This window comes from Mustela nivalis, assembly GCF_964662115.1.
Source record: "Mustela nivalis genome assembly, chromosome: 11".
Classification (NCBI taxonomy): domain Eukaryota; kingdom Metazoa; phylum Chordata; class Mammalia; order Carnivora; family Mustelidae; genus Mustela; species Mustela nivalis.
The window spans coordinates 95,557,024-95,576,626 of record NC_139030.1 but is presented as its reverse complement, the minus strand read 5'-3'; the positions used below and the strand labels follow the sequence as shown (position 1 = coordinate 95,576,626).

The following is a 19,603-nucleotide window of genomic DNA, read 5'->3' as shown; positions in this document are numbered from 1 at the left end:
TGGACCTTTTGAACCAGTATTCCCGCACAGATCTCTTAATTTTTTTCCCATTTTCCATTTTGTCTTCTTGTCCTACTTCCTGGGGACTTCCTTGACTTTATGCTCTAACCCTTCTCCTTCTATTGAATACTGAGCTTTATCTATCTTGTTTTTAATTTATAGAGTTCTCTTATAGTCTCTGGTTATTTATAGCATCTGGTTCTTTCATGAATGCGTTTTCTCATCTTAGGGTTTTTAAGAATTTTTGCACTTTTCATTTGCTTCTTAATTTTATCATTCCTATCAATTTCTTTTCCCGTTCTGATCTCTTATTTGTCAGAGGCTTCTCTCAAATATGGAGTGGTCTCTGCCTGTGTCTGTGATCTCACTGGAAGTACTATGCGTGAGCAGGACTTGTTCACGCATGGGCCTCCCTGTGGGCATTTGGGGGCTGAGTCTCTGAATTCTGAGCCTGCCTCGGGTTCTGTAAGACAAACTGGCTTTCTTGTTGCCGTTCCAGCCTCTGTGCTTTTCTGTTCTGCCGTGTCAGTCGCCACTCCTTTGGTCTTTTCACCTTTCAAACGTTAAAAAGCACCTGCTATTTATCCTGTGTTGTATGTATCCTCTGAAAGGAGAGGAAGTAGATTTGTGATCAGTCCACCATGTTTTTAAGTCAAACTTAGAACGTGTTTTGAAAGTATATATTTAAGTTTAAAGTTTTAATTCAGTATAATTAATGATATTAATTCAGGCAGTATTTTCCAGTTATCCTCATAATTAGCATACTACACTTTTCTCCTAATGCCTTGATTAAGAATTCAGACCACACACCCTGTCATATTGTCCCATTAATGCACAATATAGATGAAGCAGTTTTCATTAATGCATAGTGTTGGACATTTTAAAGTTGTCTTGTGAAAAAGACAACTTGTGCTGTGAAAATGAGAGACCCACAAGTGAACTTTAGCAGTAGGCACAATGGGCAGGACAGTGGCTGGGGCCTGGATTTCAACAGGTACTTGGCCTTTGATGGTAAGGCTTGGATTGTGATTTCCTAGACTTCTAAGTATGATTATTTTTTAGTCTTTGCCATTGAATCCTAAGTGTGTGAAATTAACCTTTGTTGTAAAGATTATAAAAGTCCACCTATTCCGTTAGTGCTCAATGAATGAAAATAAACACTGCCTTTGTCTCTGTCTATTCTAGTAACAACTGAAATATCTATGAACACTAAACTGCCAATACTGCTGTTTTTTGCTATTTGATTTTTTAAGTATTTGCTTTTTATGACCCTGTGCTTGTCAGTGTTGTTTGTTGAGGCTGTAAGCCAGTGATGGTAAGCCTTTAACCATAAAAGACAGTTGTCTTTAAATCTCGGCTAATTTTAAGCTAATAAATACTTATAGCTTGGTATATCCAGGCATTGTTCAGAGGCTTAATTCTGCCACCCTCTAGTTGAATATTAGGTCTTACTGAATACTGAAAAGTAGGCCTGAACTGATAGGGAAGTGTTCAGTGTATCTTTGGTTGGATCTAGCCAGTACACTGTAAGTTGCTGATTCACTAACCCCCCATATGGCTGTAAGACTACATCTAATTAAAATTTTTAAATGTTTCACACTAATATTTTCAAAGGCAAGCCAAAATATATTCATACTAGAAAAAAATTAATGAGGAAAGTGGGAATAAATATAACCCAAAGCTTTACCAACTGATCTATATTTTGGTGCATTTTCTTTCTATTCTTTTTATGGCTCCTCAGTATAGGTTTTGGTCAGCATTGACTTTTATTATTATGTAATTATACACCATAGTATACCCTACTAGTAGTGGCCTTAAAGAACTTTCTTTCATTTAGAGTGAAAGTATTTAAATGAATTAATTTTCGTTTTACATGCTGTGTTTATTGAGATTCTTAAAATACGTATTGACTGAATAGCTTTAAAGAACATGACAGTGTTACATATAGTTGAACATTTCTGGCTTGAAGCAAAATTTAGTGATACTTTTCAAAAACAGAAGGTCTAGAACTTTTTGTTAGTAAAAGGTAAATGACTTTGTAGGAAAACATCTGAAACAGGCAAAGTGGTGTTTTTATATATCATGTGGATATTTCTGATTATTGGCTACTGGCAGCTTTTAAATGCTCTGTATTTTAAAAAGTAAATTAGATTTTTTTTCCCCCTGCCCCATTTGTCGTTTATTTGAGGGGGTTGCTGACAGAGTGTGACAGCATGGCGAATGCTATTTTATATTGATAAGAGGAAGGAAGGCTCATCTGAATTAGTTAAAAAAAAAAAAAAAAAAGAAAGAAAGAAAGAAAGAAAGAAAGAAAGAAAAAGAAAAAAAAACACAACAAACCAAGATTAAAATTGTTGGCATTCTTTGGTATCAAATGCTGCTATTACTTTTAACTACTTAGAGTGACTGGGATTTGTTTATTGGTCTTACTTTAAGGAAGAGAATTGTCCTAACATAGTTTAGGCTATTTCAGTATTTGACTGTTGCTATATACTTGGGCACAGGCTCTTCACAGATAAATGGATACTTCTAAAGTGTTTTAAAGATGGTTTATTCTATGGAGGGTCTCCAAAAGTTCATTGTCACCTCTTGGACACTACTGCAGATAAATCCTCATTAATTTCTAGTAAGATTTACCTTCCAGTTGTAACTGATTTTAAATAATTTGTCAGTTAATTGAACTCCTACTAATTTGTCCCAGAATCTGTGTTCAGTAGCTGGAGGTGGGAGGAATAAGAGTCTGCCCTTCTCTAGAGAAGCTTACTTTTTTTTAGGAGGGGAGGGGACACCCTCCAGCAGTTGGTAGCATGTAACAAGTGGCAGATTAGATGTGTGAGCGTACAGAGAAAGAAGTTTTGTGGTGTGACTGCTGGCAAAGGTATCCTGGAGGTGGATAGGGTCAAGCTTTCTGGGACAAGGAGAAAGAAAAAGGCATTGTAGGCATAGAAAGCGGCGTGAGGGAGGCAGGAAATTGTTGTGATGAATATCAAGTAACTCATAGAATAGAATTAATAAAATTTTTAAATGAATGGAAAGTCCTCTGAGGTTCTCACTTAAGTAATATGATGGCAGTCTTATTTAAACATGAAGTTAAAGTGAAGTTCTCATAAGCTGTTTTATCTGGGTTTTTTTTGGATGTGAGAGAATATTAATGCAGTACTCTCTTGCCCTCCGGATAAGGAACCTGAGGCCCAGAGACACCTACAGCCCCCTTAGCTTATTAATGATAGAGCAACCCTGGCACAGACAGCTTCTGACTCAAGAACATTTGTTTCATCACACTGTCTCCTGAACTGATACATTTATTATTGGCTTTCATTTTCTGCAATAAAATGTTCTTGCATCAATATTATATAAAGCATTACATTTCATTGTAGTAAATGAATAGCAAAAGTAGAAAGTCTCAGCTGCTTTTCATAGTTTAGGGGGGGAAAAAAAAACCACTGAAATCTTATTCTAAGCTCCTTACGTTAATATACAGGGAATTTATAATACGTGGTTGCCAGGTTTGATAATAGGTAATTTATCAAGGGCTGTAGTTTATAAGCCATTCCTTAAATCCCATCTGGGAATTTAGAGCATCCACTGTGTTTCCCATAGAGCTGCACAGGATAGCACACTCAAGCAGTTCATGAAGTGTAAGAAAAATCTTAATGCTTTATCGTTTGACATTTTAACCGAGGAAAAAACACACTTTTATAGGTTTAACTTACTGTGACATTTTCTTCTATTTCCCTTCCCCTTCAGGTATCTCCAGGGCAGCTTACTAAAAAGTATAGCTCATGCTCAACAATATTTCTAGATGACAGCACAGTCAGCCAGCCTAATCTTAGAACCACAATAAAATGGTGAGTACAACTAGGTTGCCAAGGGCTGAGTGACAGACGCCCCCCTCATGCTAAAAGCATCCTAGCCATACTTGATCCGATTTAAGTCATTTGATTGTCCTTTTCAGTAATCAGGTTAAGAAACTGGTGTCTATTTTATATTGCTTTCCAGGACCTCAGTCTGAATTATCAGTTTCCATTTTAATCTTAGAGTGCTTGGTAAAGGGAAAGCCAGTTAGCAAATAAAAAATCCCAGGAAAAGTATACCTCTTACTTAATACATTTCCGTTGTTAAGACATTGTTAAACATAATGAGGAGATGGAGAGGCGCTTTTTATTGGATGTTTCTAGAAAGAAGTATTTCTTTATGAGTTACAGGCCTTAAACAATGTATACTACTTTGGAAGCTACAGTTTGTCCCCTACTGGCACCAGAGTGTAACTGCATTTAAATTTAATTGAATTTTTGTCAGATTTTCCCCAAGATTCATTTTTTTTCTCCCTCTGCACTATTGCTGTAAGAAAATTAACTTCTCCTTCCTATCTCCCAAAGAGGGGGAAAATATACCAAGTCAATCTTGAGCAAATTCTCAAGCTTAATTTCTTTATGGATGAAATTTTACTCAACTGAAAATTATAATTTAATAAATATAGTTAATCTTAACTTTATATATGTGTACCAATATAGAAATATATCTCTAGGACATATATCAGTCCATGTATAAGAAAACCACAGCAGAGAACAATGAAAGAGATGCTTTTGGAAACATAGCTGTGGTCAGGTTTATACAACAAACATGAACAGTGTTACGATGATGGAAACTATACCTTAATTTCCAGGAGCACCTTATAATCCACAATTAGGGTTGCACTTTTAGAACACCCCAAGATGAACCTTTCAAGCTTATTTAAGGAAGAGGATAAGCCCAAAACTGGATATGCAGAGCTTCCTGACTTCATCGAAATTGGCCAAAGAACATTATTAACATCTCTTTGGGACACGAGTGTTGATTTTCCAGAATACAGTTTAGAACACTACTTCAAAATATTAATATTCTCCTCTTGAATTTTATTTTTCAGTCTTAGAAACAACTGGCTTGTAAACTTTATTTTGTTTCTTATGTACCAGCTTTGTCAGCTAATTAAACTATCGGTAACTTCTACTTTAATTAAAAACAGCAAGTTTACAGTCATTATAATGTAACTTTTCTCTCACTCTTATAACAGCAGAGATCAAATCTGTATTTCAGCAAAAACTGAGCATCAAAAGTCTAAAGTCCAGAGCTTTGGCACCTAATAAGTAATCACTAAGTGTTTTTATTCAGCCAAGACACTAAATCCATTTGTGAAAAACAAAACAAAACTCTACTTTGGCTAGAGTTCCCAGCTTTTGACTACAGAAGATTCTAATATTTTGGTACATAATTCAAAAGTGGTTTTAAAGATTAACCTTGCTCAGACAAGTAGTTTTCATGCTTGTTTTTCCCTACTTGGCCTAATTTGTAGAAGTACAGTAAATTTAATTTGCTTTCATTAAGTTTTAAAAATAATTCAGTGCATTTATTGATGAAATAAATGTTTACTGAGAAAACTAATAGGGCAAATTGGTTTTTAGGAATGATTTTGAAAAATGTTTACATTGGGGTAGTGCATTGTTCTCAGTGGGGGGAGCATATTAGAATCACTTGTGCAACTTTTTTTCAAAAATCTGTTTCAAAATACATGCATTACCCTCTCCCCTACCACACTCTCACAAGCCTTTTGATAGGCTGAGGAAGGATACAAGGCATAATTGTATGAATGAAAGCATCCCGGAAGGATTCATTCATTCCCAGATTTTGTTGCACGTTGCAGTCACCTGGGGAACTTTAAAAGCCAATCTGATGCCCAAGTCGTACCCAGTGTCAGTGAAATTAGACCATCTGGAGGTGGAAGCCAAGCAGTTTTTAAAAGCTCCTCAGGCAATCCAGTGTGCAGCCAAGCTTGGAGAGAACCGCTGCCTGGTTAGAGTGTGGGAGAATGAGACCCGCTGCTGACCATCTGTGGGACCTTGGGCAAGTCAGTTTTAAGCCTTGGTTCCTTGTGTGTAAGATGGGTTGTTTAATTAAATGCTAAGGCTTCATGGTCCTTTTCAGCATAGAACTTTGAATTCTGTGATTCTAAAATCAAGTTGAAGATGAAACTGTTTGAAGCACTATAGAAGTATCCATTTTTGATCCTAATAGCATGTTAGGCTTTTTTACAAGTGCTCGTATTCTATAGATCTAATTCTAAAATTCAGATTTGCCTTCCCTCAATTGTTTTGAGCTTCATTGTAGAAGTTTTGAGGGCAAACGGAAGCATATAACTTTAACTAAGAGAACCCCTTTGTTGCCTGTACAAAACATCTGTAACTTAGGAATATAGTAACTTAAAGAGTGTCTGAGGACTTATATCTATCTGTTCATTAATATTTAATTTGGAAATACCTGTCATTAAATATTTTATTGTATAGTATTATGCTGCATTGTTAGCACAGCTTATTTCGGGGTAACGACCTATTGTTGATTTTGTCAGTACTTATATTTGCTATTAAATTTTCTAATTATGATTTTAAATTATTTGGTATGGAACACTTTAATTATCAACTTTTAGGGCAACAATAAAAAGTGGGTGGGTTTGGTGAATAGAAAACTAAATCAATCAAAATATAGGGTCTTTTTTTTTTAATACAAAAAACTATGGCTTAAATTTAAGCATGTGTACAAACAGATAGAACTTGTATAGGAGGATGAAATATTCTGTGGGTAGAGGGTCAAATGACAGGGAAAATGTGTAATAATTTATATATTATAATTATGCACCAAAACAGGTTTTGTAACAGTTGGTCCTCCTTTTTGCCAAAAGCCAAAGGACTAAAACCAGGGGGAAAGTGTGCCCATATGAACTGTTCTGAATTAGAGGATTTCAGGGCCGCTGGGCCCCTGGAAGGATCCTGTCTCCCTCCCAACCCCTTTTTAAAAAATGACTTCATGCCTAACGTGATAAAAGTAATTGTTACAATTTTCTTTTTCCTTCCACAGTGTGACCTTAGCAATATATTACCACATAAAGAACAGGTGAGCTCTTTTAAAACCTGTCTTGTTATTCCAGCTCCTTAATTTGCAAGATATCAAGTTTAGTGTTAGGTAACGAGTATAAATATTATTAGAATAAACTTGTAGAGTGCTTTTATTACACTATTGAAGACCCAAGGAGTAATTGTTCCTGTGGGTTATATTAATATTTACTGTATTAGAAATAAAATTTGAGAATTTAAAAATTAAATACAATGTGTATCAAAACAGGGTTTTTATGGCGCTGTTGAGTTTTGAGGGAGATAATTCTTTGTTGTGGAGGGTTGTCCTGTGCATAATAGGATGTTTAGCAGTCCGCCTGACTTCTACTCACCAGATGCCAGTAGCACGTCTCTCTCCCTCCACATTGTGTCCCCAGACATGGCCAGATGTCCCCTGGGGAACAAAGTCACCCCGGATTGGGAACCCCAGTGTTAACATAAATCTTTTTTTTTTTTTTTTTTATTAAAAAGTAACTTTTCCACAACAAAAAAGTTGAGTGAAAAGTATGTCATCAATTTACAGTTTTACAAATCTCTTTACTATCTGGCTTAATAGAAGACAGCTCATTCTCGTATCCTGTCTTCCGTGGTTTGTTTTGAAGAAACAATATGAAGACCCAGCCTTGTTTAGATACAGAGTTGGGAAAAGGTGCACTTTTAAAACCTTCAGATATGCTATGATACTTTACTAAAAGTCCACAAGTGCCAATTTCTTAGGTTATAATGGAAATATATATATAATGGAATTTTAAATCGTATCAGTGAACTTATACTCTGTTAATATCTTGCACACTGAATGGATCTTTTACCTGTATGTAGTTTTAGAATATTATGCATTGGTCAGCTGGAAAGTACTAGTACACATTTCTTTATACAGTGTCAAAAACTCACTTCTGTTAGTATCACCACCTGTCTTATCAGAAGAGCCTTTAAGTATTGAGAAGCTATCAAGCTTACAGTAGATGTCGCTCATAGTAAAAGGTACAAGTTTTCCCAAAATCCTGATTTTTTTTTTTAGCTTGATAGCCTGAATTTTATCATTGGCAGCAAATACTTTATTTTTCTTGATGTTTCAGGCTCACTTTGTGTTCATTTCCTTTTTTTAAAGATTTTATTTATTTATTTGAGAGAGAGAGAGCAGGAGCACAGGAGCAGGGGCCGAAGGAGGGGGAGACAGAGCTCCTGCCGAGCAGGGAGCCCAGTGCAGGGGCCAGGCCCAGGACCCTAATCATGACTTGTCTTAACTGATTGAGCCACTCAGTTGCCCCACTTTGTTCTTTTTTTTTTTTTTTTTAAATTTTTAGATTTAATTTTAAGTAAACTTTATACCCAACATGGGGCTTGAACTCAAAGCCCTTGGGATCAAGAGTTCCATGCTCTACTGATCTAGTCAGCCAGGCGCCTCTCACTTTGTTCATTTTTAAGTTGTACCTTAAAATGGGGCACCTGGGTGACTCGGTCATTAAGCATCTGCCTTCAGCTCAGGTCATGATCTCAGGGTCCTGGGATTGAGTCCCTCATCGGGCTCCCTGCTCTGCGAGAAGCCTGCTTCTCCCTCCTCCACTCCTCCTGCTTAAGTTCTCTCTCTTGCCGTGTCAAATAAATAAATAAAATCTGTAAAAAGTGCTCTGTGAAAAAAGTGGTCTGTTCAGTTCACAACGAAGTCACAGGTTCTTTTCTTAACTGTCTTGCAACATGCAGAAGTATTTTATAAATATTTTCTAATTTTTCCGAATATTAGAAGGATCAAGGTTTAATAACACTGTTAAATCTTACTGCTTTATCAAGGATGTTCTTAAGTAGAACAGAATTTTTTTCAACTGTAGGCGGCAGGGAGGACTGGTGCGACTAGCCCCGCCGCCTTGGTTTATGTGCAAAAACAAGCCGTTTTATTCCCTTTTATTTTGTCTACAGTCATTGCAAATGTCAAAGGTGTATGAGCAAGTAAGGTCTTTAGTATTCCTATAAAAACAGTTTTGACTTCATGAGCCTCAGAAAAGGGGAGCCGCACATCTAGAGAACCACTGTCTAAATGGGTAAAGTGTATTACTGGGGTGACCTTTTATATGAAAAAGACAGGTCTCTCTTAAAATTTAAGAAAATTACATTTTTAACTCCACCAAACTATTTCAGAGCGACTAGAAGAAATACATGGTAATATATAATATAGAGAGCTACAGAGAGAAAAAAATAACATGGAAAAAACATGGATTTAATATTCACATTTATTAAATTCTAAAGATTTTTTGCCCACCACTATTGGTTTATAAAATGTTCTTATGTGTTCCAGTGTGCAGTTAGAGGAGTGAAAATATATTTGGTTTACTAACATTGCCTGTGAGGGAAAGTCAGTGTTCTGAAAGGCACCTCTGGCTTGGCTGGTCATGGTAGAAGAGATTTCACAGAGGTCAGGAAACCCTCTGAAGGCCAGAATGCAAAAGAATTTGTAAAACTGTTTGCTTTTGTTGAAGTTTAAGCTTCTTCTACTCCCCTCTCTAATCCCAGCAGGTACTTTACAAAGATATTAATTTCTATATTAATTTTTAAAACGCATGTTCTTATTTTATAGAGATGCAAATAGATCCTTGGATATTTTTGATGAGAGATCACATCCACTCACAGTAAGTGTCAGTTTTATTTCTCTCACGCAGTTGCATTTATTTCATACTGATTTGATTTGAAATTAATTACCAGGAGAAAATTACTCCCTCTAGCTTAAAGTCAAAATCATCTTTTTTTTTTTAAAGGTTTTATTTATTTATTTGACAGAGATCACAAGTAGGCAGAGAGGCAGGCGGGGTAGGGGGTGGGAAGCAGGCTTCCTGCTGAGCAGAGAACCTCGATCCCAGGACCCTGAGATCATGACATGAGCCGAAGGCAGAGGCTTAACCCACTGAGCCACCCAGGCATCCTTGAAGTCAAAATCATCTCGAGTCTTCTTCCCTACCCCATGTTGTGTCTAATCATTTTACCAAAGGAATGATGTATTAGGTATATACGAGAGCAAGAACTGAGCTGTAGCTTTGTAGAATTAGCAAAAGTGAGTAGATGTACCCAGACAACAGAAAATGTGTCTTCTTAAAAGATAATTTTCAGTAACTGCAAACAGTATAAGTATTTGCAAATAAGCCTAACAAATATGTTGTGATCTCTCTAAAGAAAATTCGAAAATGATTTAAATGTTAAATCCTTTAAAATAACAGGGAGTCTGGGTGGCTCAGTGGGTTAAGCCTCTGCCTTCAGCTCAGGTCATGGTCTCAGGGTTCTGGGATCAAGCCCTGCACTGGGCTCTCTGCTCAGTGGGGAGCCTGCTTCCCCCCCCCCTCTCTGCCTGCCTCTCTACCTACTTGTGACCCTTGTCAAATAAATAAAATCTTTAAAAAAGAAAGAAAACTTTTTTTAATTTTTTAAGATTTTATTTATTTGACTGAGAGACACAGCAAGAGAAGGAACACAAGCAGGTGGAGTGGGAGAGGGAGAAGCAGGCTTGCAGCTGAGTGGGGAGCTCGACATGGGGCTCAATCCCAGGACCTTGGGATCATGACCTGAGTCAAAGGGAGACGCCCAACCAACTGAGCTACTCACGCATCCCTAAAATAACAATTTTAACTTCCTTAGTTAATGACCGTTTACTCCCTCAGGTGCTCTCACCACGTGTGGCTGGTGACTATTACATAGGTCACACTTAAGAGTCTTACGGTTACAGGGAACAAACTTTTTCTTTCATTTTTTTAAAAGATGATTTTATCAGAGAGAGAGAGTGCACATGCATACCCGTGCAGATAGGCAAGCAGGGGGAGGGAGAGAGAGAGAGTCTCCAGCAGAGCCCCTGCTGAGTGTAGGACCCCATGAAGGGCTCAGTCTCCCCACCCTGAGATCATGACCTGACTGAAACCAAGAGTTGGATGTTTTGACTGACTGAACCACTCAGGCAGCCCAAAATTTTGATAGAAAGGAATATATATATGTTTTCTGAGGTCATGCCTATATTTCTCTTTAACAAATGTGGTGGTATGTATTGAATCACTATAGTATTTTAATATCCCGTTGTTTATATCTAAACCACTAAAAGACATGTCACCTAATCAAAATCATTTTGGGAACATGGGCCCAAATGAAGACTGCAGTATTATGGGCATTTAAGTACTTTTCCTCTATGGATACTTAAACTGCATTTTTTTTTTCCTTCTTTCAGAGAGAACAGGTTCCAGAGGAATACTTTAAGCATGATCCTGAACACAAATTTATTTACAGATTTGTTCGTACTCTTTTCAGTGCTGCACAGCTAACAGCCGAGTGTGCAATAGTAACTTTGGTAAGATAGTTCTTTCTTACAGCCTGTTTCTTCAATGTCAATCTTACAGCACAGGGTATGGTCCTGCTTTTCACATAAAAATAGGTTCCTGAAATGATCAACAGAAGTTTATTAAAAGAAACTCATTGAAAGTAAAATACACACATTCAAACTTAATATCATTATTTTTCAAAACATTGCTGTTGCTTTTCTCATCACAAAAGAATGGCTGTTAAAGGCAGCAGGAGAGATTTCTGGTTTCTCCTTCCATACCTCTCAGTACACAGATGTACACTCAGTGCACACATGTGCACACTCAGGTGGTGTGCTGGGGGACCACAGGCAGTAACAGAACCGTCTGGTCCACAGGCAGAGACTCATTTGGTGTAGATCTAAGCTGAGTCCCAGATTATTTCGGTATTCCCCACACAGTTCTCATGTGTGTCTTGATTGAGAACTGTCGCCCTGAGTTCTCTGTTCCTTGGGTGATGGGTGTTCATCCACCCCTGGTGTCCTTTTGAGCCTGCCTGTGAAGTTGCCCAGGGTTATAGCACCGGAAGTACTTCTAAGGACCTTTGTGTTATCCATACAGAATTCCTGTGGTAAGATTTTATCGTTGGAAAAATAAATTCTCTTTAAGTGAGAGACAGCTGGGGTTATTTTCACTCCTCTGTACAGCAGACCTGTAGGGGAAAGTTAACTATCTGGAGGGAAAGTTAAATGTCTGGAGGGAAAGAATACTTAGGTCAGTGCCTGTATTCCTTTAGGATCCAGTTAGAATTTAGGAGAGGAGGCTTCTGTTTTTGAGTAGAGACCCCTCAGTGGGCACTCGGGCCATTTCTTTGCTCTGTTTTTGAGTAGAGACCCTTCAGTGGGCACTCAGGCCATTTCTTTGACCATTCAGAGTGGCTAATCCATGCTGGAGAGAGGCAGAGTGGTCCTCCCACATGGAGAGCAAGACGACGCCTGGAGGAGAGCATCTGGATTGGAGTTGGGGAGATCTTTGTAGACAGGTTAAACGTGACATGCCCGTGAGATAGCAGAGTGACACTGTCTAGTCATCAGTTGAATATATGAAACAGAGCATGAATCCGAGCTAGGCGGAGGGAATTAAAGAGTAGTAGCTGTTCAAATGCAGAGAAAAGTAGAGAATAAAAAGTAGATAGAAGCTAGATCTGTAAGGACTACTAGCACTTAAGGGACACATCCTCAGAAGAGTGGCTAGAGAGTGGTAGGACCCAGGAGGGAATAATAAGAAATGCCAAGATATGAGGGGTTCAAGGAGAGTGGGGTCAGAAGGCCAAATGCTGCCAACCATTGCCCATTGCATACCCACTGAATACCAAGTCTGTGTCACTAAGTGTTGGGGACAGAGGAGAAAACAGATGGAATACAGTTCTTGCCTTTGTCTAGCTTATATTCTAGCAAGGAAGAAATAAGTTGGGTTTTTTTCATTTGCTTTTTCAAAAGAGTGTTACCGAACTATTTCAGGTCGTGGTAAATACCAGGAAGAGAAAGCAGCGTGAAGGGATAAGTGATCGGAGGGGCTCGCCATTGTAGATAGCATGATCAGGACGAGCCTCTTGAAAGAGGTAGCACCTGAACCATGACCTGCCTGAGGAAGATGATGGGCTCCGGCATTACACGCAGAGGGGCCAAAGGCGAGACTCTCGAGACGGGAGCACGTTTTGTGTATTTAAGGAACAGTGAGGTGGCCAGTGTCAGAGGAAGAATGAGGGGAACATGCGAGATGAGGTCACAGCATGGCAGGGCTGTATCTTCCGGGGCCTTGTCGCTAGCAGACCGGGAAGAAGGGAAACTGTCATGGTTTGATGGAAAGCTCTGGTAGGTCTTGAGCAGGAGTATGACGTGCTCTTCATTGAAGAGGCTGTCCTTGCTGCTTTGGGGACAGTGGGCTGTAGCCGGAGTCAGCCTGGAGGCGGAGAGTTAAGGAGGCAGTGACGGTGATATAGCCGAGAAGTGACAAATAGAAATCGGTCAGATCAGCAGTGCAGATAGAAATAACAAAAACTGCCGGCGGATCGGAACAGGGTTAAGTCCAATGGAGGCCCCAGCAGCAAGGCCAGTAGATTGCCCTTTAGGTTCCTAGGAAAGGCTTGGGGAGTGCAAAGTTGGGCTGAAGGCACAGGGGAGCTCACGAGTGACAGCTGCAGAGGGCACTCTCACAGGTGCAGAAGCTGATGGGAGGTGGGAAGCCAGCACGAGGCCTTTTGTGTGAGCAGAATGAGAGGAGCCATGGGCAGTATAAATCCGGTCGTAGCAGGGGGAACCTCTGGCAGAGGGGGAAGAAAAGTCTCCAAAAAGAAATTGTGTAAACAGTTTCGCACAAGTGGGATGGGCTCATCCAAGAGTTACTTGAGTGAGAAAAAGAAGATCTCATTCCCACAGACACAGGAGAGCTAGTGCTATCAGTGAGGCGGGGCGAATCCCAAGTTTCCCATAAAGAGGGTAGAGAGGAAGTTGAGAGATTGCCGGTGTTGTGGAAGTGCCTCTGATTAATTCCCATAAAGTAGAGTTGAACCTTATAGGTTCAACTTGTTCATTCTTAGGACCCCTGAGAGAGCTGCATTTGGGGGAATGGGAGCAGAATTTCACTGAGGACATAAAATGTTCCAGAACCATTTGTTTTTAAAAACAGTTGAGTTTGGAAAATATTGGCAAATCTGAGCTGGCGATCAGACAGCCTTCAGACAACAAACACACTCTAAAATTGGATTTTTCTTGTCAAATGGCATATATACTCTTCTGCAGAGAATTCTTTGAAGTAACAACAAATTATCGCTTACCTCTGTAGTCTTTACTCGGCTGTTAACTCTGGCCGGGGCTGCTGGAGCAGACATTTGCTACTGTAAGGGAGATACGTCCGGACACGGACATTGGGTTTAGAGGAGCCCCAGGGTACAGAACCTGGGGCTCTGTTAGCACTTTAAAACCAACAGAATTGACTAAGCTGCAGGTAACAAACGAATTATCGTGAAGTGATGATAATGGTGATGTGAAAATGAGGGCATAGAGAAGGACTCTCCTTTGTATGAGTGTATGTTCCTTTAAAAGACACTTAACTATGAGGGGGACTACTTGACAGCACACCTGTTTGTGCTTGCTGTCCTGCTGCACCACACAGCAGCCACTGGGGGGCTCTCTTGCCCACCAGTTTCTGTCCTCGGGCTTGTGCCACAAAAGGACTACTTTGAAAAGGGGAAGGCAAAAATGTGCTTTGTATTATTCAGGGTTTTACATATTCAAGTATTATGTAAAATGGCCATGTAATGACCAGCCAGCTGTGGTACCTTGCACAGGATAGGCACTCAAGGGCTTATTGAACAACTTGAATCTGCAATCAGTTGTATTGAGTCAGTTCCCTTTATGAATGGGAAGGTTAATAACCCAATGCCTGCCTTCAAGATGCCCTTTGCTGAGATGTCCATTCATTCCTGCGACAAAGGCTGGAAATCCACATGGGCAGAGTAGGCAACAGAAGTATCTGACCTACAACTGTGACCCGGCCTCTGGCTTTGGCCGGCGGGGCCAAGTCTTTGTAGACCTTTGTAGGAATAAAAGGCATGTCAAAAACAGATGAAATCTGTGATTCCTAACAGTTCTTATCACAGCACTTTAAACTGAACTAAAATCAAAGACCAGTGCTCTACTTTTGCAGGTTTACTTAGAAAGGCTTTTAACTTATGCTGAGATCGACATTTGTCCCACTAACTGGAAAAGAATTGTTTTGGGAGCCATTCTTCTTGCCTCCAAGGTTTGGGACGATCAGGCTGTATGGAATGTGGACTACTGCCAGATCCTCAAGGACATTACAGTTGAGGACATGTGAGTTTATAAGGTTTGGGTGAACTTTCTAACCATTTTCCAGTACCTCCATTGCTCTGGTAAGGTGTACATTTTAAGAAATATTTTTAAAGGTTACATTGTGCAAAGAACTGAAATAGGCATAAAATAACAGACTTCCTATCTAGCTACAGTATAACAATTCATATTTCCCATCATTGATTGGTAGGGCTTGATGTGTTGTTGTTTTAATAATCTGCTTGGTAAATTGATGTGTATATATTCCTTTTTTGTTGTTGTTAAATATTTTATTTATTTGACAGAGAGATCACAAGCAGGCAGAGAGGCAGGCAGAAAGAGAGGGGGAGGTAGACTTCCTGCTGAGCAGAGAGCCCGATGCGGGGCTCGATCCCAGGACCCTGAGATCACGACCCAAGCCAAAGGCAGAGGCTTAACCCACTGAGCCACCCAGGTGGCCCTGAATTTCTGCTGGGTTTTGGCATACATTTTACTGGCTTACGCGCAACACAGTATTATGAATATCTTCATGGCTTTCTTAAAGCTGTCTACAGTTCGAGTTGATTTTAAAGAAGCCTATGACCGACCTTTAAAATGTTCTGGCCACTGTTAAGGTCTTACGTCCTCTAGACCATTGAGAGGTTCTTCAATCTGAGTCAGCTTTTGTCAGTCATTCTCTCCTTACCTGAAGTTCGTTGTTAAAGAAGCCGTGGTACGAAAGTGGCCACACGTATGAAGGTTTCAGATCCCAGTGTTCCTACTTCCTCCCATACTAGGAGTATTGCACTTGTTTAAAAGTAGGTCTGAGGAGTTAGGAAGCTCCTGTTTCTCAGGCAGTCCTGAAAAGCAGCACTGGGACATCACCAGTGCCTGTCGAATTCGTATTCGAGAGTTCTCCCGAGGCACTCAGCAACCACAGCAGCGCTTTGTGGGGCCTGCCATCCGCCATGAGGGGGCTCCTTGCTGGTGGCATGAAACACCAGACTTAACAAGGGCTTTTGATCTGGCCACCCTGGCTTCCGGGAAGGGCCCTGAGGGTGGTAGGCAGGATGAGCCAGCGAGGTATTTCCAGTAGATTCTCAGAGTGCCCATCTGAGAGTGAAAATGTCTTTGTGGGTGGCATTTGGGAAAATGTGGAAGAACACGTCTTGATTATACAGAACCGCGTAGGAAGATTAAGATCATGGCAGGCAGTGGCAAGTTTGTTTTTGTTACCTTTGCCCGTTACTCTAGGTAAGATTGTCATTCAGAATTACCGAAGTGCATATTTACAACTGAAATGAGGATACTTGTGACTAGAAGAGCCCAGTGATTGTTGGTGCTTCTCCGAATGGCTTTTGATAATAGTGGAAACTGAGTGGGCGTGGAGATGTTGCTTGCAGCCATGGTAGCAAATGGTGTAATGGCAAATAATGGATTTGAAATAAATAAAAGTACTTTTGGAAGTTGCGGAAACTAAAGTGACTTTGAGACACTGTCATCTGTCTGCAAACTCTGGTGCCTTGAAGGAAGAAAAATTTGTAATCACAGACCCTAGCCCTACCATGGTGGCACCTGAAATTTTCTCCAAACCTTCAACGAAGCTGGCTGGGGCTCTGATTCTAGCAAAACCTCAGAACATGCTGGGAAGTGTGTGAGCTCGCGAGAATGAGTTTCCAGGAGCAGTGATGACAGTGTCTGGCTACGGGAAGACCAGTTCCAAGCAATACTTTGTGTGTGTCAACAGAGCAGCACTCGGAGCTATGCTGATAATAATGGGCTGCTTTTGTTTATGATCTTTGGAAATTGGAAAGCATTACAACAAAGTGTTTAATACACATTTGTTTTGTCCCCCTGCTGTTGACTTCGATTTGTAGTAGTCTCATTTCGAGTCTAAATTGAAGAATTGGTGTCTATCAGCTTTTTCTTCAAACTTTCCAACATCTATGCTTTAGAATATATTCCCCTTCAAAAGAATAAGTTAAACTGAGCAGCTGCTATTCAGAAGATCTGCTGTGCCTGTAAATGGTGTGCTATTCAGCCATTTGGCTATTTAAAAAACAAAAAACCCAGAAGATGCGTATTCTATAGGCATAATGCTTCTCTCCAGTGATTAAACCTTTATTAATAGACATGTTAATCCTATGAAGTACTGTATTTCCACACAATTAAAATGTATTAGCGGAGAAAATATAAAAGGGATAGTGAAGTGCATTTATTCCTGTAGTAAATTAAGTCCTGATTAGCTGATTATCAAAACATTATCTGATTTACATTTCTATAGACTTACAGCCATATGAACAGGAAATTAAATTTGGAAGTAGGTTCAGTTGGGTTTAAAATTCAACAAATGAGAACTTCATCTCTGCTCATATTCTGAATGCTCTCCCTACCATACAGGAGAACATCATTTGTTGACCTATCCAACAGATAAAATACTAAAACTTTAAAACCGAGAAACCAAATACGTTATAAAGTAAGCTGCTCATGTTTGTTCGGGTACTTAGCATTTTAATGGAATTCTCTAAAGGATGACTGTGAAAGTGGTCAATTTGATATTTATTTAATATTGGGCAAGTGAGCCCGTGTGGTCATGGACTGAGCCAAGGACTGCTCCCGGCATTTTCCCTTCCTGTTTTACTGAACTCGCCCCCTGCGGGTGTGCTCGTTGTGTTCTGGCAAGAGGGTGGCGCCACATCTTGGGGTTGCATTCCCAACATGAGAGAAAGGCTGTTTGAGTCCAGTGTTCGACCAGAGGTCACATCATAGTGAGTTTAGTCAAGCCGAGACATCTCTTTGATCGTTCTGCCCTCCAGAGTTTAAAAAAGTGCATCCTGTCCTATCAGAGTGACATTTCTTGCTGTAGTAAAATGAAGGTGCACGGAGATGTGCATTTATGTGTGCCCTTTGACATAGCCCTATGCACTGGGGCAGGGGAAGGGGATTCCTTTTTCCATGCAGTGTAGCTTATTTATTTATTTATTTGAGATGAATCCTTGTTGCTTCAAGAGTTTTTCCCCCCCAGAGATAATAGCAGTGACTCTCGATGGGTCCATTTGTTGCCGTGGTGATGTGCCCACTCCTTTTGTTGGCGCGTCTCTACTTCAATAAGCCCCTTCCTGTTATCGGCCCGGTGAAAATGTCTGCCAAGTTCTTCAGAGCTAATAAACAGCATACATCATTCCTTTCATCTGATCACTATAGCGGGGCCTTGTGAGCGAGCGTGGAGCATGAATCGTACAGCTGCACTAATGGAACTCTGAAGAATGAGCCCCTGAGTCAGCAGCAGGAGTGCCTAAGAGGGCCGTAACCTCTTCCCCCTTGTCCCAGGCTCCAAGTGCTGGGATGCAGAAAGGACCACAAATAGCTGCACCTTGTTTGAACGCTAGTGTACTAATCCACTGGGAGCCTCTGTTTGTTCCAAAACAGAATTTAGAGCCCTCCCCGTAGCGCAGGAGGATATTTTTGAAGATAGCCCAGTTGACTAAAATTGTCTTGTGTTGGTTTTGTTGTCTCCTCCCCCAGGAATGAGATGGAAAGGCATTTTTTGGAGCTACTTCAGTTTAATATTAATGTTCCCGCCAGTGTTTATGCCAAATACTACTTTGACCTTCGCTCCTTAGCCGATGACAACAACTTGAATTTTCTATTTGCTCCTCTTAGCAAAGAAAGAGCACAAAACCTAGAGGTAAGGCTGTGAAATCGTTAGTTAGGGTTTTCTTTCGGCCACTAAAACCAGCATCTGTGGCTAAAGCTCATTAAGCAGTGATTAGCAAAACGGAAAGACTGAAATTAACACATCGAAGAGTTTATTAACCCTTTGGTGGCATATTTCCTGTGTCTTTTATGATTTATGTAAGAATCTCCCATTATGTTTAAAAGGCATGTAGATATTTCCTCTGTGACCATAATTCAGAATATTTCAGTCAAATTTAACCTTTTTTTTTCAAATTTAACATGTTAATGGTTTTCCATTTGAACTTTATCCTTCCATATAATCATACAATCATATATATCTAGATAATTTCTTATAATTGTATCCTTAATCGTATCAATATACATAATTTCTTATGATTGTATCCCCAATCATATCTACATACTCGCCATTCTTTTTTTAAGGTTTTCTTTATTTATTTGGGGGAAAGACAGACACAGAGCAAGCATGGTGGGGGGGCAGGAGGAGAGGGAGAAGCAGACTCCCCAATGAGCAGGAAGTCTGACATGGGGGCTCCATCCCAGGACCCTGATCATGACCTGAGCCCAAAGGCAGATGCTTAATCGACTGAGCCACCCAGGTGCCCCTCTACTCACTGTCCTTAACAGTCTTTTACTCAGTTTGCAAATTCATGCCAGTGTCTTTTCCAGGTGCCACAGTTCAGTCCCATGAGTTTATTAGACAAAGCATCTGTGGCTCACCTGAGACTTAGACTGTATCTGTGTTTCAGTTACTGCCGTAGAGAGCCTGTGGGTTTTTAATGAAAATGGTAAAGGATATGAGACAAAGGAATTATGGTTTATAGCTTATAGTGAGTTTACAGCAAAAGTATTCACAACTGAAATTTCGAGACACTTAAAATGGACACTT

General features: G+C 39.9%; 2 protein-coding genes across 4 annotated transcripts in view; one reads left to right on the top strand and one right to left on the bottom strand.

Annotated features, from left to right (window-relative positions):
- PLEKHM3 (pleckstrin homology domain containing M3) overlaps positions 1 to 19,603 on the bottom strand; it is a 1,279,556-nt gene that overhangs the window by 1,009,243 nt on the left and 250,710 nt on the right. The gene's annotated exons all lie outside the window — the stretch shown is intronic.
- CCNYL1 (cyclin Y like 1) overlaps positions 1 to 19,603 on the top strand; it is a 37,119-nt gene that overhangs the window by 14,680 nt on the left and 2,836 nt on the right. For 2 of the 3 annotated variants that reach the window (XR_014300433.1, XM_082690047.1), the window contains exons 4-9: positions 3,748 to 3,848; positions 6,889 to 6,924; positions 9,493 to 9,544; positions 11,119 to 11,238; positions 14,897 to 15,063; positions 18,544 to 18,706. Coding sequence is in view for 2 of the 3 variants with exons in the window: in XM_082690047.1 (XP_082546173.1) it covers positions 3,748 to 3,848; positions 6,889 to 6,924; positions 9,493 to 9,544; positions 11,119 to 11,238; positions 14,897 to 15,063; positions 18,544 to 18,706 (639 nt within the window). In the remaining variant the exon portion in view is untranslated. The remainder of the gene's footprint in view (positions 1 to 3,747; positions 3,849 to 6,888; positions 6,925 to 9,492; positions 9,545 to 11,118; positions 11,239 to 14,896; positions 15,064 to 18,543; positions 18,707 to 19,603) is intronic. The other variant, XM_082690048.1, reaches the window with a different exon arrangement.